This window comes from Equus przewalskii, unplaced genomic scaffold (genome assembly GCF_037783145.1).
Source record: "Equus przewalskii isolate Varuska unplaced genomic scaffold, EquPr2 ChrUn-13, whole genome shotgun sequence".
In the NCBI taxonomy this organism is placed as follows: domain Eukaryota; kingdom Metazoa; phylum Chordata; class Mammalia; order Perissodactyla; family Equidae; genus Equus; species Equus przewalskii.
Genome location: NW_027228750.1, coordinates 6,967,509 through 6,994,666, shown reverse-complemented (window position 1 = coordinate 6,994,666; position 27,158 = coordinate 6,967,509). Strand labels below are relative to the sequence as shown.

General features: G+C 37.2%; 1 protein-coding gene across 4 annotated transcripts in view; it reads left to right on the top strand.

Annotated features, from left to right (window-relative positions):
- The window catches only part of CTTNBP2NL (CTTNBP2 N-terminal like), a 49,468-nt gene that overhangs the window by 6,585 nt on the left and 15,725 nt on the right, over window positions 1-27,158 (top strand). For all 4 annotated transcript variants that reach the window (XM_008515238.2, XM_070607975.1, XM_008515239.2 and 1 more), the window contains exons 2-3: window positions 5,535-5,659; window positions 8,571-8,678. In XM_008515238.2, the coding sequence (XP_008513460.1) occupies window positions 8,580-8,678 (99 nt within the window). In that variant the 5' untranslated portion in view covers window positions 5,535-5,659; window positions 8,571-8,579. The remainder of the gene's footprint in view (window positions 1-5,534; window positions 5,660-8,570; window positions 8,679-27,158) is intronic.

Sequence of the window (27,158 nt, the reverse complement as noted above, 5' to 3'; positions counted from 1 at the left end):
GGGCATAACTAAAACACAGATGCCTTGACTGTTTTATGGTTCATCCTCCATACCATACGCTCTGTTTCTTCTCAGTTTGCAATCCGGATGGAGTCAATGACTTCATCCTACATTAACATTTAAAGGGTTTTTGTATTCCGGGGCTGCCTCTAGAATTGTGGCCCAGGAATCCTTTTACTGGAAATAAAATCAATCTACATGTTATTGTTCCCTCACAGTGATATTTTACAAGTCATCGTGGCATTATTTTAGAAAACAAAAATTTAGGGGAATGATGGACAGGTAGATGATACAGACATATACATATTTCAATGAAACCGTGTTATAATTCATTTAAACTAAATAAAGCAACTGACAAATATACTTGAAATGGTTCATACTTCTGGTAGTTTTCTGATGTTAAAAGACTTTTTCATTTTAATGAAAACATTATTAATGTAAAAACTGTTAATCATTTTCATTAACATACATTCCAGTAGCTTAACTAATGTAGTTCTTCTGGTTTGGTCTTGTCTCAGATGAGAATACCTGAAAGAGTGTAAGCAGATATCCAGGTAGACAGACCTGTTTTTAATAATGTTGTGCTAAATGTCCTCATTTTGGGGGAGAGATGTTTGAATGTTTATGGGCATGAGGCCACTTCCTCCTTTTCTTCAATATACGTATAAATCTTCTTGCCAACATATAGGAGAGACAATGAGAGAAACAGACGTACACACAGAGAGAGAAAGAGACAGACATTCGCGCACACACACACAGAGATACACCAGAGATGCCTGAATCTTAAAACAGAGCTAAACAAAACAAAAACCTGATATCCATCATGGTGTCCCGGAAAGTGGATTAGACTGGATCTTAAAAAGACATGAGTGCAAGGCCTAGTTTTACGATGTGACTGTAATCATCAGTAATTCACTTAACAACTCTGGCCCCAATTTTCATCTGTAAAATGAGAGTGCTAAATTAGATTATTTCTGAGGTCTCTTCCAGCTTTGTGAATCACATTTTAGCGGAGGTTTTTCCACTACGCAATCCCCAAGCGTGATAAAATGAAAAGATCAGATGTGAACGGTTATTACCAAGTAGCAATGGTTGCTAAGGAAGCCTCTGGAATCAAATTACAGAAGTTCAAATCCCATTTCTGCCATATACTAAATGTGAGGCTTTGAGCAAGTTATTTAGCCTCTATGCCTTAGTTTTCCCATCTATAAAATGGGGATGATGCTGAATTCGTTGGTGATGGTTATAGCATCTATTACTCACCTAAGGTGGTTGTGAGGACGGAATAATGCATGCCAAGTACTTAGAACACTAGCTGGGACACGTTAATGTTTAGCTCAATAAGTATTTATCTTTTTTATTATTACTATTATCGCTTGAATTCTTCTTAGAAAACTATGCTATAAAACACTGAGGTAGTGGTAATTGACATTAATAAGCTCAATTATATCATTATTAATTTCTGTACTGAGCATAAATCCAGAAAATCTGTTATCCTAGAATCTGCTTTGAATTAGAGCACTGTGTATTTGAATAGAGTACTGGAAGTGTTTTAAATGTTGACCTAACAGAGAATTAGCTTTATTACACAACTGGTTTCTTGAGACCTACTTCCAAGTCTCTATTGACAGTACCAGATAAACAAGCGTCTCGATCCCGTAGCAGTGTTGTAGTTTCTTTGTAAGTGTACTGTTCAGATTATATTTCAGGACCCTGAAATTTACAATCTCTACAGGCGTTTCAAAACCTTTATGTTTTATGTAATGCTATGTATAGTGTGGCTGGAAAAAGCAGACTGATAAGACAAAGCGGGGCGTTCTGAGAAATGTGTTTGGCACTCTCGTGGTGCAGGGAAGGCTTAGATCCTCTTGCTCCTCTAGTCTTTAAAGTAGTAAGTGGTTAACATGTCCTTTTAGTTTGCTGGGGCTGCCATAACAAAGTACCACAGACTGGGTGGCTTAAACAGAAATTTATTTTCTCGCAATCCTGGCAGCCAGAAGTCCAAACTCAACCTGTCAGCAGGATTGGTTACCTCTGAGGCCTCTATGGCTTGGAGATGGCTATCTTATCCCTGTGTCTTCACATGGGCTTTGCCTACACCGGGTTTGTGTCCAAACTTCCTCTTCTTATAAGGATACCAGTCAGATTAGGGCCCACCCTAGTGACCTCATTTTAACTTACTTACCTCTTTAAAGGCCCTGTCTCCAAATGCAGTCACATTCTGAAGGACTGGGGATTGGGACTTCAACATATGAATTTTAGAGGACACAAATCAGCCCATAACGCGTTATAACACATAGGCACATAAAAATCCGAATCATCCAGTAATGCCTGTTACCGTCAACTGGCAGAAGATTGATCTGACATTTGTAGTAAAGCTTATATTGCTTAGTATTATAGAATTCAGTAAAATGAGATTCATTTTTACACCTTGGTTTAAAGCCTTTGTGAATAATGAGAGCAAAACCAACTCTCTCTAGTAAATGTACAAAAGATGTGCTTTCTTGATCAGAAAATTATTTTCTGATGGTATTTTGACATGTTTTTCTTCCTTGACCTAATCTTAAAATGTGTAAATAACCCTTCTGAAAACCAGAAGTGCCAGAGGATGGGGGAACGTACATCTTTTGAGATAGTCAAGGTCATGTGTCAACACCTTCCACCCCAGATAGGAGGTTGCTTTGGATACATTTTTAAAAATAGCAGTACATTCTTGTCCATATTTAGATTTAGTGTTTATGAATGTGACACGTTTATTTTATTTTTTTAAATTTCATATATACTAGCTTTTTAAGGAAGTACATTACCTAATGGAAAACTGTCAAAAACACCCATTTTGTATGTCAGTGTTGACTGTTTGAATTTTAAGAATTAACTGGCCTTCCATATTTTGGGTTTGCTTATATGTATGTGAAACAGTCTTTACGTAATTGGAGCAGATTTGCTTTATATCTTTGCCATATCTTATCACTAATACTAAAAGCTTAATGAATGGCCTGAATCTCAAGTTGGTTATAGCCCAAGTGTAAATTTCTTAAATTTGGGGGGCCAGCCTGGTGGCATAGTGGTTAAGTTCACATGCTCTGCTTTGGCAGCCTGGGGTTCGTGGGTTCAGATCCCAGGCACAGACCTACATACTGCTCATCAAGCCATGCTGTGGCAGCATCCCACATACAAAATAGAGGAGGACTGACACGGATTTCAGCGAAACGACAGTCTTCCTCAAGCAAAAAGAGGAAGATTGGCAACAGATGTTTGCTCAGGGCCAATCTTCCTTGCCAAAAAAAATAAAATAATAAAATAAAATTGATTTTTTAAAAATTTCTTAAATTTGATGTCTGAGTGATTTTTATCCAGTTTTACAGGAGTGATCTTCTGTGTAAAACAACTGATTTGTTTTTTATACCAGCCAAGTTGATTTAAAAAAAATCTATGTAGATTTTTTGAGGTGTTTCTATGTCCCAAAATATCTAAGACTCATCTAAAAATGTTTTTCCTCTTTCGTGTCCCATATCACCTACCACTTAGAAATAAAGCCTTCAGTTCCACATAAAGACATACATACACCCAGATACTAGAGAGACAGACATCTTACTTGTACTCCACCCTATCCTGCCCTACTGTTTACATAGCTATAGAAGCTGTTTGGGGTGTTTATTTTTCTGCCACCCAATCTCTATGTGGTAAAAAAAACACAACAACAATACCTGCTATCCTGTAGAATTAATTCAGAGTTCTAGAGCAAAAGCTGGGACCTCCTCAAGAAAGAGAATGCACAACCAGAACCAGAACGAGTGGAATTTAGGTATTATCCGAAGAAGGGAAAAGGTCAGAATAAAATGAACAGAGCCGGAGCCACAGCAGCATACTTCCGTGGCAAAATCAGCACAGCCGTTTAGGAGGTACGGGGGATGGGGCTGTGCCCTTCCTGGTACCTATAGCTCTTGTGACTGTGGGCACGTGAAAGTTCATAGAGAGGAGACTCATGCCCTCCTGGCTGTTGGCCCTGACTTGGTGGGAGGTAGCATGTGAATAGACCAAATGGTATGCTGGGCAAACTCATGCTTGAAATCATTTACTGATAACTTAAAAATAAGTTTCATACTTAGCCTATAAATAGGGTTATTTTTCCAGGGTATTAAAATATATATAACTTTGTCTTTTCTATTATATGTATTTTTTTTTTTTGAAGATTTTTTTTATTTTTTCCTTTTTCTCCCCAAAGCCCCCGGTACATAGTTGTATATTCTTCGTTGTGGGTTGTTCTAGTTGTGGTATGTGGGACGCTGCCTCAGCGTGGTTTGATGAGCAGTGCCATGTCCGCGCCCAGGATTCGAACCAACGAAACACTGGGCCGCCTGCAGGGGAGCGTGCGAACTTAACCACTCGGCCACGGGGCCAGCCCCTTTATTATATGTATTTTTTAATTGAGAAAACTGTAAAGCTTAATACAGCTAAGGCTAGCTGTACCACAGTGTACGATAATGTATCCAGACAACTTGTCCACAAATGGTTTTTATTTCAAATTTATAGACCGTAGCATTCCTTAGACAAAAATGTTTGCCTCGAAACTCTAAGGAAAGTTGGGTCTTGGAAAGGTTCTAATGGAAGGAATGAGCATTTGGTTGAAATGATCTTGTCTTTCAGAGCTACTTAATGGATGATGACAATGACAAGTAACAGCTTATTTAGAAAATAAGTAGAGAATGAGTCTATAGACTACAATATGGCATGCCAAAAATCTAGCAATCATACTTCTGATAATGAATATGGAGTTAGAAACAGCCTTTTTATGAAAATCGTGGGCCACATAATTTATACATTGGGCAGAAAGTAGAGTCAAATAGACTTGGTACTTTAAAATACAACACAAAAATTGCTTTATCAAATAAAATTTAAAGCCTATAATTTTTTAAAAGAGTTTGCTGAGTCTAATACACGCTTAGGAAAACATCAACAAAAAATTTGTATATAATTCAACATTTAATACTTGAAAGTAAATCAGAAAAAGTAGAAGCTGGGGTGAGTAATCACCCTTACAGACAAAGCTGAGATGGTGACAGCTTGATTTTTTTGTTTATTCATTGGTAGGCGGTGAGGGGATGAGAATTGTCCTCACGTGGATTTGGCAGTTTGCAAAGTTCAGTTGTAATCATGTTATTTTCTCTCGAGTGCACTGTACAGAAGTCATGGTGATTCAAGCCGATAGGCTTTTGTCAGTTCAGGGAGAGAAAGTCAGTTTCATCTAGTGACGTTCATAAGTTCTTGAAATAACAGTGGACATCTTAAAGTAAAAAAGATTTTGAAAGTCCTTACTTTTCCTAATTATAATTGCAAAGGGGAAGTCAGATTCCTGATGTCTTTCCTGTATCACTCAGCTTCAATTTGAAGAAGTGGCTATTTTCTTTTTTCTTGTCTGTATCAACCTACAGCTGTCTGGCCACATCAGCTATAATGACAGTTGACATTCATGAGCTTTACCAAATTGTTTGTAGTATGGTCACCTAGACAATAAATTTCTTATTATTTTGCAGTATTGGACACTTTTCCACCATGCTGACGGCATTTTAACTATATTTGTCAATTTTCTCAAATTGTAATTGAAGAAAAACCTTAAGAATTTATACTTGAGGACTGAAGTGTGACTGCCAATTATCAGGTCAGTATCACCCCTACCCCTGGGAATATCACTGCCATCTTAAAACATAATGCAGTTTTACTATCTTTCGTTTGTATTTCAGACAAAAATTTATTGCAATGTTTCATGTATTGAGATTAGATAAAAATGTAAAGAACTGCTAAATTTTAATATTTAGAAAGAAAGGTTATGGGAAACCAGACCTGTTGTTTTTTTAATTACAGAGCTGTGGCTGTTTTTTTCCTCCTGTGTCATATTTATACTGTATCCACTTCATGTAGACAGTAAGCTAAATGAGTTGGTACACATTAGCAGAATGTTCCAGGTATTAAAATTGGTATATAGAAGTGATTTACAAATGTAGAGATAACAAGGATATTGTTCTTCGTGCCATTGACAAAGAAAAGAATTTTTCCTACCTAGGCTGGACTGTTTTATTATTAAAGTGACAATGCAGATTGTTTCAATTTTCAATTTTACTCTTTTATGAGGCTATATATTTATCACAACAGATCAAAGACTTTGATTTAGGTACAGTCTGTTTTAGTTCTTTGTGTATTTACCTCTCACTCATATTTAATAGGATTCTCTAAGAAATAATTCTTGATTTTTACCTGTGAAGGGTTAGAATGGAACCCAGAAGGACCTTAGAGATTAGCCAGTCTGTCTTATTTTACCGGTGAGGAAACTCAGTGCCACAGCAGCTGGGTAATTGTTTCCTCGAGGCCGTGTAGGTGTTGAGTGGCAGAGCTGAGACTGAAACTCTCACTCCTCACTCCCCCCTGTGATGTTTTACTCATATCACACTGCTTCTTTGTGACAGTTTTGAGTCTGTATATAAGAATATTTGAGGACTGTGAAGATATTGAAGGAACAAAGACTAATACGTGTGCACACTGTTGTGTTTAACTCTATTCCTTCCTTCCTGCCTTGGTGCGTATCCACTCAGTTTCCTCAGTGCAATGAGTATTTGCGGAGTACCTTTACCAGGTGCCCATTATTCTGCTTAACATCATGGAAGGAGAAAGGAAAGGCCTAAAATGATAGGATTTTTCCTCTGCCTATAATCTCTCTGAGACATTGAAACATGAAACCATCGGGAAGAGGGGAAGTGCTTCGTCTGAGAAACCAGTGCCCCTTGAGCGGTAGTTGAAATCCCTCCCCGCCCCTTCTTCACTCCAGGACGCTCTCACCCTCTGCATTTGTGGTCCCCACTACAGAAGGGCAGCTGAGGGTATTTCGGAGGTCACTGACCTCGGCTGCCCCCAGGTTTGGGAATGCCTTTCTCAGAATCCTTTTGAAAAATGAGAGAGGATAGTAGTTATTAATGATTAAACCATTGTTGGGCCTGTATCAGAACTTGGCAAGATGTTTTACATTTACTTAACTCAGTCTTCACAGCCAGCCTTTGAGTTAGCTGTCATCATCTCCCTTTCACAGATAAGAAAACCAAGAATGAGAACACTTGTCCCAAGTCACACAGCTAGATGCTAGATGCAGACCCGGCATCTATCTGACCACAAAGCCACGTGCTCTTCCCAGCATGCCATCTTAATATATAAGTGTAGCTTGATACGGTTTGTTGTTTTTTTAGTTATTTTTAAAATAACTGTCGTGAAATGTCTCTCTAACACTGAAGTGAGAATCACTTATTAGTTGCTAAAACTCCCTAGGTAGAAAGTTAGCAGTTAGAGGTGAAGTTACCTTGAACATATTTTACCATGTGGCAAAAGATTTGTACAGCATGTCCTGGAACACAAGCTGACAACACAGTGAGGTATGCGTTTTCTACATGCTCTCCTTCATTTAAAGGCAGTAGCTCTGGGAGGAATCAATGACTCTTTTGTGTGCCGCCTGAAATGTACTGTGCTCCTAGGAGTTGGGAATTGCTGGAGGGTGTGTGAACGAGTTATGTTGTGATTCACCTTAAAGAAAAGATATGAGAGTGGCAATTTGGAAGTAAAAAGTGGGAGAGGGAAAATAGTGTTTGCTCTACTTTGGAAGTTATAAAATGTATCTTACCATGCACAGTGGTCAGAAGACTCTTAAAGATTGTATAGCAGTCTAACTTCTATGTGTAGATTGTGAGAAATCAATCTTGTGGAAAGGATTGAGTTTGTGCCATGCAATTTCCCGTTTAACATATCTCAAAAGATGCAAGACTTTGTAGAAATGTGAATTTATTAAATGAAATAAATTCAGTTTGCAGTAGCCAGGCCAGTGAAGATGTTTATATATATATCACTATCTATATTTTCAATATCTATATTTTCAATATAGATATTGATTCAATATATTTTACTTCAATATATTTTAGGTCATTTAAAAGTTTATTTGTATATAATTGAACTTGTTTTATTTTACTATTTGAAATATAAATATTGTGATAGATTTCTCTGTGAAAGTAGACAATTTAAAAGAAAAATTTCTCTCATACTCCCATCAAACATTATCTTTGCTCAGATTTCATTTCGACCAATTACAGAGGGATGCCAGAGTGTTTTATATACAGTTTTGGAATTTGGTTATCTAAAACTGGGAAATCTTTTCGTGGTCTAACAATTTTTCAGTGGAATAGTATTCATTGCAATACAATTTTACCTGAACGTCTAGTGAGCAAAATTAGTGACTAATTCTTTCTGAGACCTTCTAGGATATTTGTAAATAATGACTGGAGGAAAAATGATGAAAAATTGATCTTTGTGAGTGTTGATGAAATCAGTAATTAAAGTGAATTTTATTTTCTCTTACTGCTCAGTTTGTGATTAACGTCAGAAAGCTCTTATTTTTCTATTTAACTGTAACCATTTCCTTTCTTAAAGCATTTTACACTGTAATTGTTGCTCCTTTCTTATCTGTCTCACTGTATTTTTTCTTTAATAATATAAAATTAACTCTGTCTTCTGGAGATTGACTGTTGTCTTTGTTTTAGGCTTTCAGGATGAATCTGGAAAAACTCAGTAAGCCTGAGCTCCTGACACTATTCAGTATTCTTGAAGGAGAACTTGAAGCGAGGGACCTTGTTATAGAAGCTTTAAAGGTATGGAAAAAGAAAGAAAGAGGTCATCAGATGTTTGAAAGTTGTTTCATTGGTTGTAATTTATTTAACTAGGGTATGTCTGTGGCCCCCGTTGAAGCTGAGGCCTGGGTTACGTTGATACTTGCCATGGCAGACACCTATGGGGTGTGATCTTAGGGACACAGGTAAAGCCTCTCTGCTCCCAAAATAGTTCCTTTAGTTTTTCTACCTGCTGTCTGGACCTTGAACTTCATTCTTTAGCTTAGTGGCCTTAGCTGTTTTTGAATACCAAGCCCTCGAGAACTTGATGAGACCTGCTTCCTAAAAACTGTATGTACACCTGTAAACAAAATTCAGTATACAATATCTGGGAGACCACGGACCCTATGAAGACCATCCATGCATTCCATAGACCCCAGATTAAGAATTCTTACTTTTGTTTTAGTGTTTGATATCTATTCAAATACAGGGGGGAGAAGGGTGGGTGTGGTATATGGAAACTCTGTACTTTCTGCTTGGTTTTGCTGTGAACCTAAAACTGCTCTAAAAAACAAAGTCTAATAAAAAGAAAATACAAGGGGGCATAACTCCTTTGAAGTATCGTGAATCCTTTACTCCTTGGTAAGGATATTTCCCAGTCTGTCTGGAGATCAGATTTGCAGAGAGGAAGAAAACACCTTAAGGGTATCTGTGTGAGTAGCAGGAAGATGATACCCCCAGGAATGGGTAAAGAAGGTGAGACTTGAGCGTGCTGAAGAAAGCCTAGTCCCGGCAAAGTGCACCCGAGTCTGAGCATCTAAGATTTCTATAGTTTAATTCTTTAGTTAGAGGTTAAGTATATCTTAAAGTTCATTTGTAAAATGTTTATGAAGGGCTTTACTACATTTTTTGAAAATTATCCTAGCTCTTTATTAAATATTATATTAATATTTCATGTGTGTTCATATGAAGCTCCTCTGTTGAAGATTTTTTTTTATAGCAACAAAGATAATTTTCCCATTGCCATTCTAGGAGGCTTAGAGAATCGTTGATTTTCCTAAGTAGCCAAGGATGCCCGCTCAACAGAGTTCATACCAAAAGCTGTCTCTTTTCTCTTCTTTAGCTTGTCTTGTTTCCACTCCTGTGCTGAGATAGAGTAAATGTGTTCATTTAGTCATATTTGGGTAGTCATTTCTTGGATTACTCTGAAATTATAATTGGGATAAAAATAAAATCTAAACCTATTATTTCTGTATGCTGTTAAATTTAGAGTGACATATTAATTTATGTTTTTTAAGGCTGGCTGAAAAAGACTGACATCTATCTAATTAAATATGCCTAAGGGTAATTTATCATTGAAAACTATTGCTTTTTTGTTTTCCCTTGTAGCTGTGTAATGTGTGATGTTTTTTCCAGTGGTTTCATTTTTCCTGAGTGCTTGAGGCAGCTCCCTTCTGATATGGGGCGATGGAGTCTGTCTTGTTTTCTTCCTTTCCCTGCTTGCTTCAGTCTTGTTTTGCATGGCTTCCCTAGGGACCACATGTTTATAGCTTTGACACATGCCTAGCCACATATGTTAAAGTTCATTGCCTGTCATGCCACTAAGCATAACTTTGTGACCTTGGTCAAGTCGTTTAATCTATCTCTGAAGCTAAGCTTCCTTGTCTATAAGAATAATAAATGATTAATAACTCGTGTTTGTGTAACACTGCAATTTGCATGGCATTGCAAATACTTCAGTGGTGTAGGATTCATTTCTTCTTTTCCCTTTATTTATATTCTGTCAGTGCATATCATGTACCGCATATCCAAGGGACAGTCAGTGGTTGCTAAACATTTGAATGGGTGTCTCTAGTGTGCTCTCAGTGGTGCCTAATTTTTTCATGACTCCCCTGCCAATATATATTACGTAGAAATGTTCACTCTGGTTGGTGACTCATTTCTGCCACATCCACAGCCTTCCCTTTTATCACTGTTGGTGATTTCTCTTCCTTTCCCTGTACATCTCTGAAAACTATCCTATTTTTTATAACCCTGTCCCACTATTACCAGTAGTCCTAACCTTCTTAAACCCAGGACACCGTCCCATTTCTTATCCCATATTTGTCTGATCAGTGAAGAAAAAGAAGAATTGAGGAAAGTTTGAGCTTCTTCCTAATCCTCACTTCTAATGCGTGTTGTTTTTCCCACTTCTTTCCCCGGTTCTCATCTGAGACCCCTGGCTCTCCTCTCCATAGGAGTTACCAGCTTAGAACTGGAAGAGTTCCACTGCCTAGGCTGAACCAGGAAGAACCTTGTTCATGGTGACTCCTTTTAGAACTTGGAAAGCATTTTCCAGGAGCAGCATTATAAATAGCAATAAGATTTTAGAAAACTACAATAGTTGGGCAACGTGTGTTAAATAGACTCACTCAAGGATCTAGCCCTATTTGCACTGAGACTCCAGGAGGCAGTTTCCTGTGAATATCACACTTGACTTATTCAAAAACTTGTGGGCCTCAACTCCCTCATAATTGGTGTGGGGATAGGGGATGGCTGGCTCTACTGAAAAATCAGAGAATGACCTTATTTTCTCTTTGCTTTTCAGCCTTAGAAACCATACAAACCTGTAGAGTTTTGTGTGTTTATTTTGCTAATCATTACATCCTCAGCACCCAGTGTAGTCCTTAGTGTATAGATGCTCAATAAATATTTATTGAACAGATGGAACGATTGTGCCATTTTAACTGATTGCCATATTTCAGAGTGAATGTTGTGAATTATTAAATTTTACAGCCTGTCTTATATGTGCTGCAGCACACTGACTTCTGGTTTTATTGTTAGCAGATACTTAGGTGCTTGTTGTGCATGTTTTCCTAAAATATATTTTTTTCTGCATGAATCCAATTTTAGTGTCTTTAGGCAGATTCTGACAAGTTGAAAGAGCAGCTTGAGAAGCAAGAGCTATAATTAAGGGAGCGTTTTGATATAAGATACCATTCAGAATCAGGCACAAGTGTTGTATGTAGTCTGTGCATACCGCCTGTAGGTGAGAAAGTTCTCTTCTGAGGCCTAAGCTGTATGCAGTTTGGGTGAAATGAATAGCTTCACCAGAAGTGATACATCTTTAAACAGTCTATTGCTAGATAAAATAAGCAGCAGCTGGGGTCAAGATTGTTTCAGTCCTTTGAGAAAAGCAACTGCCATACCAGATTCTTAAAGTTAACATGAAATGTTGTTTTATTTGTGGAGTAATTTCTTGTTTTGGTTTTATTTTCTTGTTATTTTTGTTTGTTTTGGTTCTGTAATGTGTCAAGATTTTTTTGTTGCTGTTGTTTTTGAGGAAGATTAGCCCTGAGCTAACATCTGCTGCCAATCCTCCTCTTTTTGCTGAGCAAGACTGGCCCTGAGCTAACATCTGTGCCCATCTTCCTCTACTTTATATGTGGGACGCCTGCCAAAGCATGGCTTGCAAGTGGTGCCATGTCCGCACCCAGGATCTGAACTGGTGAACCCCGGGCCACCGAAGCAGAATGTGCGCACTTAACCACTGCACCACCGGGCCGGCCCCTGTAATATGTCAAGATTTTATTGCATTATTTCTGTAGCTCTTAACAACAAACACCTGTTGAACTTCTTGGACTAATATGGCAGCTGCTTATTTTCTTCCTTTTAGTGTTCTTTCTTAATTCATGCTTAGTGGGTTGAAAAGGTTTTGGTCTTTGTCCCAAATAGCTATGATTGGTTTTTCCTTCCTTTTAAAGTAAAAAGGCTTATCTTTTTTTTTTTCTTCTTACCTTCAAAATAGATTTTTTCTTGGACATAAAACCTGTTCTTCAACCTTGAATCTCTGAACAAAACCATATGTTTCACTGTTGCTGCTAAATAAATAGTAGGACACATTGGCAAGGGTTAGGTTTTTATAGGGATATAATATAAAGTTTCCATCGTTTGTAAATAGATCCTACCTATAGGGTTACAACTGTAAAAGAGCTTCATTCATTTTCCAAAATTTCTACAAAGTGCCAGATTCCAGCTACACCCTTCTAGAGCCCCCATAGTTATGTTCTTTTTCTCCCCAAAATATCAAAGTCTCCTCACTCTTTTGTTGCAGCCAAGACATGTTTGGCATAGAACCAGGGAAGCCAATAGAAAAGAATGTAATATTCAGCCTCTTCTATGTTTGAAGTCTATTTGTTACAGTGGCATTTATACTGTATTTGGTCCTAAATGAACTTTATTAAATAAAGTGTTTTCTGTTTTAGAAGGGATTATGTCACAGAAAAACATTCTTTATGAAAGTCTTTCCCTTTGACCACTTTATTTTCATGAATGAGAGCACTATGGGAATCCCCTGCACAGTGACAGCAAATTACATTGCTCGTGAACTGTACCGGGGGGTTGGGGGGGACCACACTGTTCAACGAGAGATCCTGAGCTCATTAATTCTAAGCAAATCTAGGAAATTATTTCCCAGCATTGTCTGACGACTCCAGAAGAACATGAAGGAACCTTAATTTTAAAAATTTGGGGGGCCAGCCCCGTGGCCAAGTGGTTAAGTTCACACACTCCACTTCGGCAGTCTGGGGTTCACTAGTTCAGATCCTGGGCACAGACCTACACACTGCTCATCAAGCCATGCTATGGTGGCATCACATGGAAGAACTAGAATGACTTACAACTAGGGTATACAACTATGCACCAGGGCTTTGGGGAGAAAACAAAAAAAAGGAAGGTTGGCAACAGGTGTTAGCTCAGAGCCAATCTTCCTCACCAAAAAGCATACCTTAAAAAAATTGGAAAATAGATTTGACTGCTAATAAAAGTTAGATTAAATAGTTTATTTTTGAGTCTTCCACACTGGGTATATCTGCACATCTCAGATCTGACGTAAAGCCATACTTACTATGACTCAGTAAACTCTACCTTGTATTAGTATCAGTTTATTTTGAAGAATTCTTTAAATTGCTTCTACAATTATAAATGGTAAAGTATTACAACTTTCATGTAAAATTGCTTAAGGAGTCTTGAATTCCTTTCCACTGATGCCCCAATCATAAAACAGGTATAACTCTTTTAAAGCCTAGGATAGAACTTTGTTATTTTTGGCCAAAGGCCATTGCAGAATTCCCCAAGCGAGAAGATTTACAGACAAAAATGTTGTAGACAGGACAAAGTCAGAAATATATTTAGAGTATGAGACTGTAATATGTCACTCTATTGTTTTAACTATTGTTAGTTTTTTAAGCAAGCAAGGGTCAGAAATAAAAAATCTAAATGTTACATATATGTCTGTGTTGAAGCAATAAATGATTTACTTTTGCAGAAAATATTCTTAAAATAATAATAATTATCAGGCTCTTATGACTATGCCAAAGATATAGAACAAAACAAAAGCTATCGTGGAATGGAAGGTGCTGTAGCTCAAGAACCTCACAAATACAAGTTCACCATAAGTCAGGTCTGACATCTGCTTTTGGTCAAGGCCTTGTGCCTGTTATGGAAGCAGATGATTATAAAGGCTGGACTGAGATGAGGAAAGTAACATTAAATTTAGCAATCACCATACATAGTCCTATACTAGTAAGCCTGTCAAGAGTGTTTGCACTAAAAAAAAATCAGGTATTAGCTTGCTTAATAACACATCTGTGAATGTACTTAAATGGACTCAAAGCAGAAGCATTCTTTGGCACCCATAAGCCTGGACCTAACAATTTTTTGGCCAAAAAGGATCCCATTTTGATAGATGATTTTTAGGAAGAGATTTTAGGATTGGGGCAGGTAGTTAGATCTTTGATAAAGATCGTATGTCTATAAGCTATAACTGAGAGAAGTCCAATTTCTGCCTGGATAAGAACTGGAATGTTAGGAAACAAACACAACTTTATTTAGGGAATTGAATTATAAGGTTTTTAGATTTACATTCATAACTATTACTGTGAAACATGTTTTAGAAGAGAATAATCTGTGGCCATTTTGGGCCATATTTTCATGTGTTTTTTATTGTTGAAATAGCTGATATTTTTTATTTCTACTCTTTCTGAGTAAAGCGCATTCATGAAATCCCAACTCTTCAAAAAGAGACATAAAGATAATTACTAGGCACTCTACGAAACTATCAACTAGAATGTTGGATTAGTGTAGCTGTTAAGAGCATGAGCTTTCGCATCAGACAGACCTAGGTTTGAGCTCTGCCATTTCATTGTTGTATGATCTAAGACCAGTTATTTACCCTCTAAGCTTTACCTGTAAAATGGGACGGCTATTGTGAAGACTGAATCAGATAGCAAGTGCTCATCAAGGTCCTCAGTGCCTATTTACTATTAGTTTTTATTAGAACATAAGGATTTTTTTGTTTTTTGGGTTTTTTTCTCCACAAAGCCCCAGCACATGGTTGAATATCCTAGTTGTAGGTTGTTCTAGTTCTTCTACATGATCCGCCACTACAGCATGGCTGCTGACAGACAAGTGGCGTGGTTCCACGACGGGGAAGCGAACTCGGGCTGCCAAGGCGGTGAGCACAGAACTTTAAACACTAGGCCGTTAGGGCTGGCTCAGAACATGGCTTTTAAAGTCCATCCATTTAGGAACAAAGATATAGTCCATAAAGCAAGAACTACTGATAATATACTGTCTTTTGTAAGAAAGCTAAAGGTTTAAATTAAATCTTTGTTATCAGCAGAGCCTACTCCTTGGCTTGTTTTTCTTACGGGAATTGACGGGTTTGAGTTGATCCATCCCCACCCCCATGACCAAAAGCATGTATTTTGAGACAGCTGGCAAGGGTTAAGCGTGTCCTCTGGGGCATGGAACAGATGTTATATTTTATTTCCTTCTCTCCCTCTTTATAATGAAAACAGGAAAAAGAGGGACAATGTGGAAGCCTTTTTAGAATTGATTTTTTTCCATTGATTTCTTTGCTTATTTCTCTATTATTTGATTTGGTATATTGTTATATTTTGTTTTTTTAAACAGCTTTATTGAGGAATAATTGACATACAGTAAGCTGCATATATTTAATGTATACAGATTGATGTTTTGATATATGTATTCCCCCATGAAACCATTACTACAGTCAAGATAACAAATATCCATCACCTCCCAAATTTTCCTTATGCCCCTTTGTAACTCCTTTACCTAACGTTCCCCACTCCTCCCTACCCCCTCCCCTCAAACCACCAATCCACTAGAGATTGGTTTATATTTTCTGGAATTTCTTTAAGTGGAATCATACAGTATATACCTTTCTTTGGCCTGATTCTTTCACGCAGCATAATTATCTTGAGATTCATCCATATTGTTGTTGTATTGATAGTTCATTCCCTTTATTACTAAGTAGTGTTCCATTTGCATGTATGTACCGTAGTTTGTTTTATCTGTTCATCTGTTGATGAACATTTTCCTTGTTTCCAGTCTTAGACTATTACAAATAAAGCTACTATGAACATTCATGCACAAGCCTTTGTATGGACATATGCTTTCATTCCTTTTGGATAAATAGCTAGGAATGCAATAGCTATATTACATGGTAGGTGTATGTTTAACTTTTTAAGGAACTACCAAACTATTTTCCAAAGCGGTTGTACCATTTACCTTCCTACCAGCATGTGTAAGAGTTCCAGTTGCTCCACATCCTCACCAACACTCGATCTGGCCAGTCTTTTTAAATTTTAGCCTTTCTAATAGGTGTGTAATATCTCATTGCAGTTTTAATTTGTATTTCCCTATTGACTAATGATGTTGAGCATCTTTTCATGTGCTTATTTGCTATCTGTGTTTTCTTTGGTGAAGTATTTGTTCAAATCTTTTGCCCATTTTTTAAATTGAGTTATTTGTTTTCTCAGAATTACTGAGTTTTGGGCATTCCTTATATATATGCCTTCCAAATATTTTCTCCCAGTCTGTGGCTTCTCATTTCATTCTCTTAACTGTATCTTTTGAAGAGCAAAAGTTTTTCATTTTGATTAAGTCCAATTTATCAATGTTTCTTTTATGGATTTTGCTTTTAGTGTCACATATAAGAAATCTTTGCCTAAACCAAGGTTAGAAAGGTTTCCTCTGTTTTTTTCCTATAATTTTATAGCTTTATTTACACTTAAGTCCATGATAAACTTCAATTAATTAATTTTGTTATATGGTGCAAAATAATGGATCAAAATCCTTTTTTTTACATATGGCTATCCAATTGTTCTAGCAGCATTTGTTGGAAAGACTAGCCTTCCTCTGTAGAATGGCCTTGGCATCTTTGTCACAATCCACTTTCTATATATTTATAGGTTTATTTCTGGACATTGTTCTGTTACATTGATCTGTTGGTCTACCTTGATGCCAATACCACATTGTCTTGATCACTATGCCATATAGTAAGTCTTAAAATCAAGTAGTCTTAATCCTCCAAATTGTGTTGTTTTTGCAAGTTGTTTTGGTTATTCATCATCTTTGACATTTCCATATGAATTTTAGAATCGGCTCATCATTTTCACCAAAACTCCTACTGAGATTTTGATTGGGATTGCATTGAATCTATTAGATCAATTTGGGAAGAATTGATATCTTAACAATATTGTATTTTCTAATCTGTGAACATGGCATTCCTCTCCATTTATTTAGGCCTCTCAGCAGTGATTTGTAGTTTTCATTGTATAGTTCTTTCACATCTTTTGTTAGATTTATCACTAAGTATTTCATATTTTTTATGATTATTATAAATGGCATTGTTTTTTAAATGTTAATTTGATTATTACTGTTATACAGAAATAAAATTAATCTTGTATGTTGATCCTTATGCCATAACCTTGCTAAACTCATTTATTCTAATAGCTTTTTTAAAAATTCCATCGGATTTTCTACAATCATGTCTGCAAATAAAGACAGTTTTACTTATTTCTTTCTAATCTGGATGCCTTCTGTTTTTTTTTCTGGCCTTGTTGCATTGGCTAGAACCTCCAGTACATAGTCAAATAGAAGTGGTAAGGGTATCTTTGCCTTGTTCCTGAGCTTAGGGAGGAAACACTCAGTCTTTCATCATCAAATATGATGCTGGCTGTAGGTTTTTCACAGACCTTCTTTATCAGGTTGAGGAAGTTTCCTTCTATTCCTAGTTTGCTGAGAGTGTTTATCAGTAATGGATATTGGATTTTATCATATGCTTTTTCTGTATTTATTGAGACCGTAATTGGTTTTTATGTTCTTGTTGTGTGTCTGAAATATTATCTGAGAAGGAGCTTGATCCCGTTTCTTATTGACCTTCTCATAGATCAAGAAGAGTGATGTGGAGTAGCTTCTTCAGCTTTGTTCTGCTGCTTTTTAGAAACTAGAACTTTTTCATTTTTTAAGGAAGATTAGACCTGAGCTAACTGCTGCCAATCTTCCTCTTTTTGCTGAGGAAGACTGGCCCTGAGCTAACATCCATGCCCATCTTCCTCTACTTTATATATGGGATGCCTACCACAGCATGGCTTTTTGCCAAGCAGTGTCCTGTCCACACCCAGGATCCGAACCCAGAAATCCCAGGTCACTGAGAAGCGGCACATGCGAGCTTAACCGCTGCACCACCAGGCTGGTCCCTAGAAACTAGAATTCTATCATTTAATTCTTTAAATTTTGCTGAATAGAGTTCAGTAATTAAATTATTTTCCCAATGGCGAAACTTAATAGTAATTTAAAAATCATAAACATTTCAACAAAAAGAAGCAAAGAATATTTCTGCTGCTTTAATGAACTGCTCTCCTTTAAAGCAGCTTTTATCCTTTATCTTTATTAGTTTTAATAGTTTATTAGCTTCTTCTGATAAATAGTTTTTCCAAAGAAGAAAAGACAAGCAATATGTACATTTTTTCACCTTCTGATAGAATATTAGTACCCCTTTCCTAGGAGTAACAAAAGTAATCTACCTGTTTGAAACAAGCTCAAAGATTATGTTTTCATATTAAACTATTTAAATTATATTTTAGTATATCATATCACTAGTCAGGAAATAGACATTCAAATGTACTGTTTCTTTACTATTTCCTAGAAAGCATTATTTTTCTCATTGTTAATTTGGACCACAAGAGGAAAATTCGTTTTAAAGAGGATTGCATTTATAGCTGATACCTGTATATCTGAATGCTGCTCCAGGGTCAGTTATTGCAGACAGAATAGGTGGATGTAGAGTTACTTCTCTGTTATGCTTTTGAATAAAAATTCCATGTTGGTTTCTTTTATTGAATTTATTAGTCTCAGGACACCTATTTATTGAGGAGAGTTGCTGTAGACTACATGGTTTTTTGTTTTGTCTTTTTGTGAGGAAGATTGGCCCTGACCTAACATTTGTTGCCAGTCTTCCTCTATTTTATGTGGGATGCTGCAACAGCATGGCTTGACTAGCAGTGCTAGGGCGGCACCCGGGATGCAAACCTGCGAACTCAATCCCTACGCCACTGAGCCGGCCCCCAAGACTACGTGGTTTTATGTAAAAGTGTATTTATAAAAAGCATTTTCTATAAATTATTTCCAGTTACCTCCAGACATCCCATGATAACATAGTTCTGTTGATCTAGTTCCAATTAATTCTTTATAAAAAGTAAACCCTTGGTTAATGGCTACATGAAGTGGGTGGTACATCCACGTGGTAGACTATTGTCTATCTATTTTAAAATATGATGCATATGAGGAACTTTTAATGACATGGTACATTGACAATGACATCCTACAGCGTAGTGCTAAGTTTACAAAGCAAGTCATGACGTTAGATATATCCTTTAATCTCAATTATAAGAATAACATATATGTGTGTGTACATAGAAAAAAGACTCAGACAAATAGATTTAAATTTGTAGTTTGAGTGTTAATAGTGGTTGTCCCTGTGTAGTGGAATCATAGGAACATTTTTTTTTTTTTAAGATTTTATTTTTCCTTTTTTCTCCCAAAGCCCCCCAGTACATAGCTGTGTATTTTTAGTTGTGGGTCCTTCTAGTTGTGGCATGTGGGATGCCACCTCAGCATGGCCTGATGAGCGGAGCCATGTCCGCACCCAGGATTCGAACTGGGAAAACCCTGGGCCACTGAAGCAGAGCACAGGAACTTAACCACTCGGCCACGGGGCCGGCCCCTCATATGCACATTTTAATTTTCTTCTTCAAAACTTCTGTATTATGTCAGTTACTTTTAAATCAGTCACACTTGTTGTGTTTTTTTTTTTAGAGATTTTATTTTTCCTTTTTCTCCCCAAAGCCCCCTGGTACATAGTTGTATATTTTTAGTTGTGGCATGTGGGACACCGCCTCAGCCTGGCTTGATGAGCGGTTCCATGTCCGCGCCCAGGATCCCAACCGGCAAAACCCTGGGCCGCCGAAGTGGAGTGCATGAACTTGACCACTTGGCCACATGGCCGGCCCCCATGACACACTTGTTTTTAAATAGCAATAATCTTGTACAACAACTTCTTGCTCAAATTTCTCTTTATTAATAGTCTTGCCATAAGAAGATAATTTAGTCATGTATTATTCACTTTGTAGGAAAAGATATTAGAGCTAATTAGAACTATAGTTAAATTCTTCCCTTTTCTGTTGTTTCTGATATTGTTAATATTATTCTTTTCCAACACACTCTAAATAATTCAAATTTCTCTGCCTGAAAAACCAACGTAAGTTCCTAAACTATCCAATGAAAAGATCACAGAGTTTAGGGGAAGAAAGAAGACTATGATAAAGATACCTTTTATCACACCAGTGTCTAAAGAGGTGTCTTTCAAACATTTTTGAAATACATTTCACCATTTTGACCCAATCCAGGACACACATACACACCCACATACATATATTAACTAAAACAAAAATTTCACTAAGATGTATACTAACTTTATGTTTTACTGTAACTATATTTCACTATACCATGCTATACTACACTATTTTCTTTTCTTTTGTACTTTATTTTTCTTGAAATGCTGCTTGTGACCCCACTAACCTAGTTTCATGATCCACTTCTAGAAATTTATGCTGTGGAGGTACTTAAGCCTATACAATAAAGTGTATGTGTAACGACATTTGTTGCAGCATTGTTCATAGCAGTAAAATGCTGGAAACACCTTACATATCAGTTAGCGTTCTGGTCAAGTAAATGATGGTGTGATGGTACTATAGAATACTATGCAACTGTTAGAGAGAATAGAGCTCTTTATGTATAACATTCTCCAAGATATAGGAAGTGAAAAAATAAGACACAGAACAGTGTGCACAGTAAAACAAATACGAAAGAGTATTAAGTTGCAACTGGTAAAGCCAGAAATACATCTCCCAAAACCTCTTCCTTCCTTCCCTTTGGCTTAGTTCCCTTGAGAATGGTAGGAGCTCCCAAAATGGTCTGCCCTGAGAAGGGAATGAAATTAGTGAAAGGGAAGTCCCAGGTTCAGAGGTGGGGTACTCTGGCAGAAAAGAGCCAAAAGAAGCAAAGAAGGCTAGTCATATATATGGGCCGTTTATAAATTGGGTCTTTATAAAAAAGATCACTGCATTCCTACGTGATTAAGCATCTTTGTTCCATTCAGAAAAACATTGAATCCCATGTATAATAGCTAACTCTTAAAAATAATTGTCTGATACCAGCTACTTGCTATACAACTTTTTATCACATCATCATTCATATTACAAGTTTGGCATTTAGAAGTTCCAGAATAAAGGTGCCAGAAGAATAAACAAATTTCTCATTTAACTGCCGTCTTCCTATGGGCTCTGTTTTTCTTATGCCTTTGAGGAAAGAAAGGGGCAGTTCAGCTTGCAAAGAGCTACCACTTGAGAGAACACACAGTTCCCTAGCAGTAGGGGAGAGACTTCAGAAAAGATTACAGCAGTGGGGAATTTCATTGCATTTATTCAGCTTGAAACTAAAACAAATAAAAAAGGGAAACAGCTTATTCCTGTTATTTTGACTTCCTCTTATTGTGTCTTCCTTGCATGTGTTAGCCTTGTGATTTGGGATTAATTAGAGGTTATTTCTAGTTGTCGCCATAAAGAAAAGAGAAAGGAAAACAAAAAGGTTTCTTCTAAAATAAAACCCAGGGCCCGGCCCCGTGGCTGAGTGGGTAAGTTCACGCGCTCCACTTTGGCGGCCCAGGGTTTCACCAGTTTGAATCCTGGGCACGGACATGGCACTGCTCATCAGGCCATGCTGAGGCGGTGTCCCATATGTCGCAACTAGAAGGACCCACAACTAAAATATACAACTATGTACTGGGGAGATTTGGGGAGAAAAAGCAAGAAAGAAAGAAAGAGAGAAAATCAAGCCCAAGGTCTATCATTTAGTATTTCACTTCAGCCAGTTGTAGGAATAACCTGAAAGATGGACGGAAACCATCTTGTATGTTTCCTGAAAATCTTTATGGAAGGGGAGCATTTATAGAATGAAAGTTATTATATTATTATATGGGAAATTATTTCCTTAGAAAAGCATAGTAATGTATCAATTCCACCAAACTATTCTCATATATGCACAAGGATGCTCATTGCACTATTATGTAATACAGTATTGGAAACTAAATAACCTAAATGTCCATCAATAAAATATAGCCACATAAACTGGTGCATCCTTACTATGACCTATTATATAATCTATATAATTGCCCTTTTTTTCCCCAAGGAAGATTAGCCCTGAGCTAACTACTGCCAATCTTCCTCTTTTTGCTGAGGAAGACTGGCCCTGAGCTAACGTCCGTGCCCATCTTCCTCTACTTTATATGTGGGATGCCTCCCACAGCATGGCATGCCAAGCAGTGCCATGTCCACACCCAGGATCTGAACTGGTGAATCCCGGGCTTCCAAGAAGCGGAACGTGTGACCTTAACCGCTGTGCCACCAGGCCGGCCCCATTAAAAAGAAGAAATCTCTAAGATACAATAAATGAAAACAAGTTGTAAAACAGTTTTACACAATAATAATAATATCTATGTGATTTGATATATGTATCTGCTTGGAAAAATGTCTAGAAGGATAACCATCATACTAAGAACTCTTGGAGAAGAGAGAGATTGGGTTGTGTTCAGGAAGGACTACAGCTTTATCTATACAGTTAAACTTTTTATGAGAAAATATTCTTTTATTTTGGTGAAATTAAAATAAAAATTATATTTGTAAGAAATATAGTATGAGCAATGGGGTGGCAAGGAGTTAATAACATTTACTCTTTAACTGTCTTTACTTCTGGGTAGTTTATACATCTCATCTAAATCCATATTAATCCTAAAATATAGTTAAGGTAGTGGAGACAAGCATAGAATGTTTAGGGAAAGCATGAGCTTGTTACCACCATATCTCTGATTTTCTCCCAAAAGAGCAAACAGTAAATTTCTCACTAATTTTCAAATTCTGCTTTTGTACAAGATACCTAAATGTTATTCTTTCAAAGCAGATTTTTTCATAGGTCATGGACTCAAATTAAATAAAGCTGTCAACATATGTATGAGCAGCTACATGATTAAAATTTTAAGAAATTTTATCACAGCAGGGCACCTACAACCCTTCAAAGTATTTTTCCTGTCTTCAGTTTCATATGTGTAGTTCATAATATTCCATATTCCATTCATAAATATCCCATCATTTAACAACAAAAAGTATTTTCTGTCTCAGAAAGCCAGCTCCACCCAGAGGGCTCTAAGATATGCCTAACTTCAAAAAATGTTTAAATATCATTCAATGCCCAGCATGCTGACTGCTCAACAGAAGACTGAATCCGTTGGTGGAAATGAGTATGTGAATGTGTTGCTACTAAACTCACAAGTCTCTGATCTTGTTAGTTGGAAACTCCATGTATAGAACCCCTCACAGAAAGTACCCAATGAATTTTTGTAGAAGTAAACCACACTTAATGTGCTTTCTCTTTTTCTTTGTCTGCACTAGATTAGTGATAATATCAGAATCAGACAATTCACGCTGATCGGCATCACAGACTGTAAGGATTTTCATCCCTGTTTTCTTTATGTCTAGCTGTTTTGTTTTGTTTTGTTTTCACTTAATGTAGGAGGAGGTACTTAATCTTGTTCAGCACTGCATCCCAAATTTCTGGAACCTAGTAAGTTCTTCAGAAATATTTGTCATATGAGAGAATAAGTTCATGCCCTTTAAGGCTAACTTGAATACTCATATTTTTTTAGAAGAGAGGCTTAGCAATATAATAAAGTTTCATAACTTTTACTCTTGTTGATAATTCCCCCTCAGTGACATTATTTATGTCTCACCCTGTACTAAGAAGGAACAATTTGTTCTTCAGACAGGAAATCATTACTTTGTGCTTGTTTCCATATTTTTAAAGGATACCAAATAACTGGGATATGTACCTTTGTTCACTATGTATTTGCATTCATCTAAAAAAACATCAGAGACCATATTCAGTTTTCAGCTGACATTTTACCTCGGTTGACACAATCCTGTCAAACTGGGATGTGGTCCTCTGCATTTCCAGACTGGTTAGTAACCAGTCAGAGCTTTGCGAGCATCAGAGAAAATAGTACAGTCTTGCTTGTCTTTCTTCATCTATCTAGATATATACAAAAAACATTGTTTCGCAGACTTGTCAGCTACAGACCTCTATGGGCATCTGTCTGAATTTCATACGTCCTCTTTCTGTCTTACAGAACGTATTTACTTATGTCTCATTTCTCCAGTGTCTTTTTGTTTTTGGCTTCCACAAAATCTCCATCATCCCCCCTTTCTCCATTTTCCAAATTAATAGCTCTGAGTTCTTGTCCCTTTAAAATCTTCCTTTCAGTCTCTTGCCATTTCTTTTCTGCAATCTCTTATATCAGTGGGAAGAACGACCACCTTCTCTACCTCAGACCTAGAAATCGTTAAAGTTTCCTGTTCCTTGTGGGATTGAAATGGGAAAGGGGTCTTGGTTATCCCATTTTTGTCATGACATTTAAAGTTTCCTCATGCTGTTGCCACCCTTTAGAATAAAAAGGAAGAGCTCATGTATCTCCAGACAAAGATAACCCCTGTTCTTCTGATCCGTGCATATTCTAATCCTCTTCAGAACACTTGTTATGACGATAAAGACAGTCTTGGGTTGGGATCACTTGGAATTAATGGTAGCAGTGGTCAGCTTCAGCATGCTCCATTTCACCGTGTATTCAGTGCCTTACTGTAGTGATGAACACTGCCAGTGCACGCTTAAAGTTATCATTAAACACCCATAATGCACGTATAGCCCACCTTTTACTTTTCAGTCTTGGCCTCTTTACCCCTCTCCCCATTCTGTTCTCTAAATAAAAATGATCCTTCCCTAATTTGAGTCTCAATCTCCCTGTATGACTGCAGGTGCCAGCTACCTCCTGCTCCATAAGGCTGCAGCGACAATAGAAATTGCCACTTTTCCTTCCTCTGACTTGTGGCACAGGGCTTGTTCTCTCATAATATGTCAGCGTAGATATTCCGTTCTACCATCTGTCATTAGGATGCATAATTAGCACTGTCCTTGCTTCTGTCTGCCTGCCCTGACATCTTACTCTCTCCGTGGTGTGGTTCTCAAACCATACCGGTCCCCTTTTTTCATTTTACCCTGTCTCTCCACTCCCCCCACACCCTCCTCTACCCCTACAAACTTCTTATTCCTGTTTACCTGATAAACTTTTAATTGTGAACACTTTTTATGTCCCAGCCAAGCTAAGGACCTCTTCCCAGGACCTTACATTTGAGCAGCTTGTTTCTTACCATGTTTCCTAGTAGTATCAGTCTGTTTGTAATTTAAGAATCTTGCTTCAAACAAATTTTTAGAGTTAAGACTCATCCTACAATTGTACAGCTTCAAATCCTCCTTCTATCGAATCCCCTAACAGGAGAAAGAAGAAGATATCCTTTCACATCATACTTAGTGAGCTCTTTTTTAATATTTTAACCTTGAATTAGTTTCTGTGCTATCTGTTAATACACTGAGTGAAAAAGCCTGAGCACATCCCTAACAAAGATGTTTTCAAGTTCACAGTTCCTTAAAGGATCACATGCAGTCACAGTCTGTGGGCGGGGTCTCCTTGTGTAATACTTCAGAGACACTTTGCAGATTGTGTGCCCCCCTCAACCTTGTGGTGTTTCCTGTGATTCATTAAATTGCTGATAGTCTCATTTATCTGTCAGAACCCGCCCACTTCCAGGGCTGGCCTTTTCCTTCCTATTCCTTATGAGTAAGATCTGAGCCTTAGAAAGTTCTGATCAAATAAATTGTACTTAGTGTTCCTCTAAACATTAATGATATTGTTTAGAAAACATTTAAACAAGCAGTGGTAGCTTGTTTATTTCTGCTGTTAGGCCTTAAACTTGTCTGGCAAATTTTAAGCTCCTTGAGAACAGGGGCCTACATCTTACTTAGTCAAATCTATGTCCCCATATCCTGGCCCCTTCTCACTTAGCATATATAGTACCCAGCAAACATGGTGCTAATAAAAGCATTCAAAGCATGTGCCCCTGTGAGTCATCCATATGTCCAGAAAATTTTCTCAGATTTCTCCAGTGCTATTTTTGGTTGTCTAGACCTGATAACACAGATTTTTTAATTTTCTTTTTACATTTTGTATATTTGATGGTAGGCCAAACTTCTCCTGGTTTGTAGACTTTTATAACATTTGTTAGTTTAAAATAAAACAATAATACTGATTCCTTATCACTTCTTTTAGAATTTACATATTTATTATAGCTTAAACTATTTAAAATCATAGATTCAGGAGTCAGACTTCTTGGGTTCTTCATTCTATTTTAGTGTTTTTCAAAGTTCTTGACAGGGGCACATAGTAAAATATAGATTTTGTATTGTGACCCTGGGGGTTACACTAACTAACACACACATATCCCTGTGTTCTTATGCCGGAAGAAAAGTTTCTTGACACAGTTCTCACCTTATAACATTCAGTGCTCTGTGATATTTTCTATTCTGCTCTATTTCATTTTTAAGCTACTGATCGAGACCTACTGAGCTGAACTCATTCCTGCAGCCCTGGGTCACATCTGTGTGTGTGTTTCTCATGCAGCTAACGCATTCAGTACTTAGGATGTACCATGGACTGTTCTTCTCCACTACTTCACTGGCTTCGTGGCCCTGGGAAAGTTGCATGTTCGGGTTCAGTTGCTTCCATAAAATGGAGATAGGGTGATGTCTACCTCCAGGGGAATGTTGTTAGGATTAGATTAGACATGTAAAACACTGAGCACCCCGCTTGGCAGGGAATAAACACTGCAGCGTTAGTGCCCCCTTCATTGTTTCTGCTGTTGTTACTATTATTAAAATTCCTTTCCCTTGAACTTCCCATGTTTCTGCAACACTATATATAAAGCATGTGTTACATATAACTTGATTTTCCTTTTAACTCTCATTATATATTTTTATATTTTTAAAAGAGATATAATTTGGATATAGTGAAATGCACAGATCTTAAGTGTTGAGTTCACTAAGTATTGACAAATGCACACATCCATTTGACCTACACCCTATCAAGATGCAAACATTCTCATCATATCAAAATGTTATCTTGTGCTCCTTTCTGGTCAGTTGTCCCCCTTATACCCAGAGGCAACCACTGTTCTGATT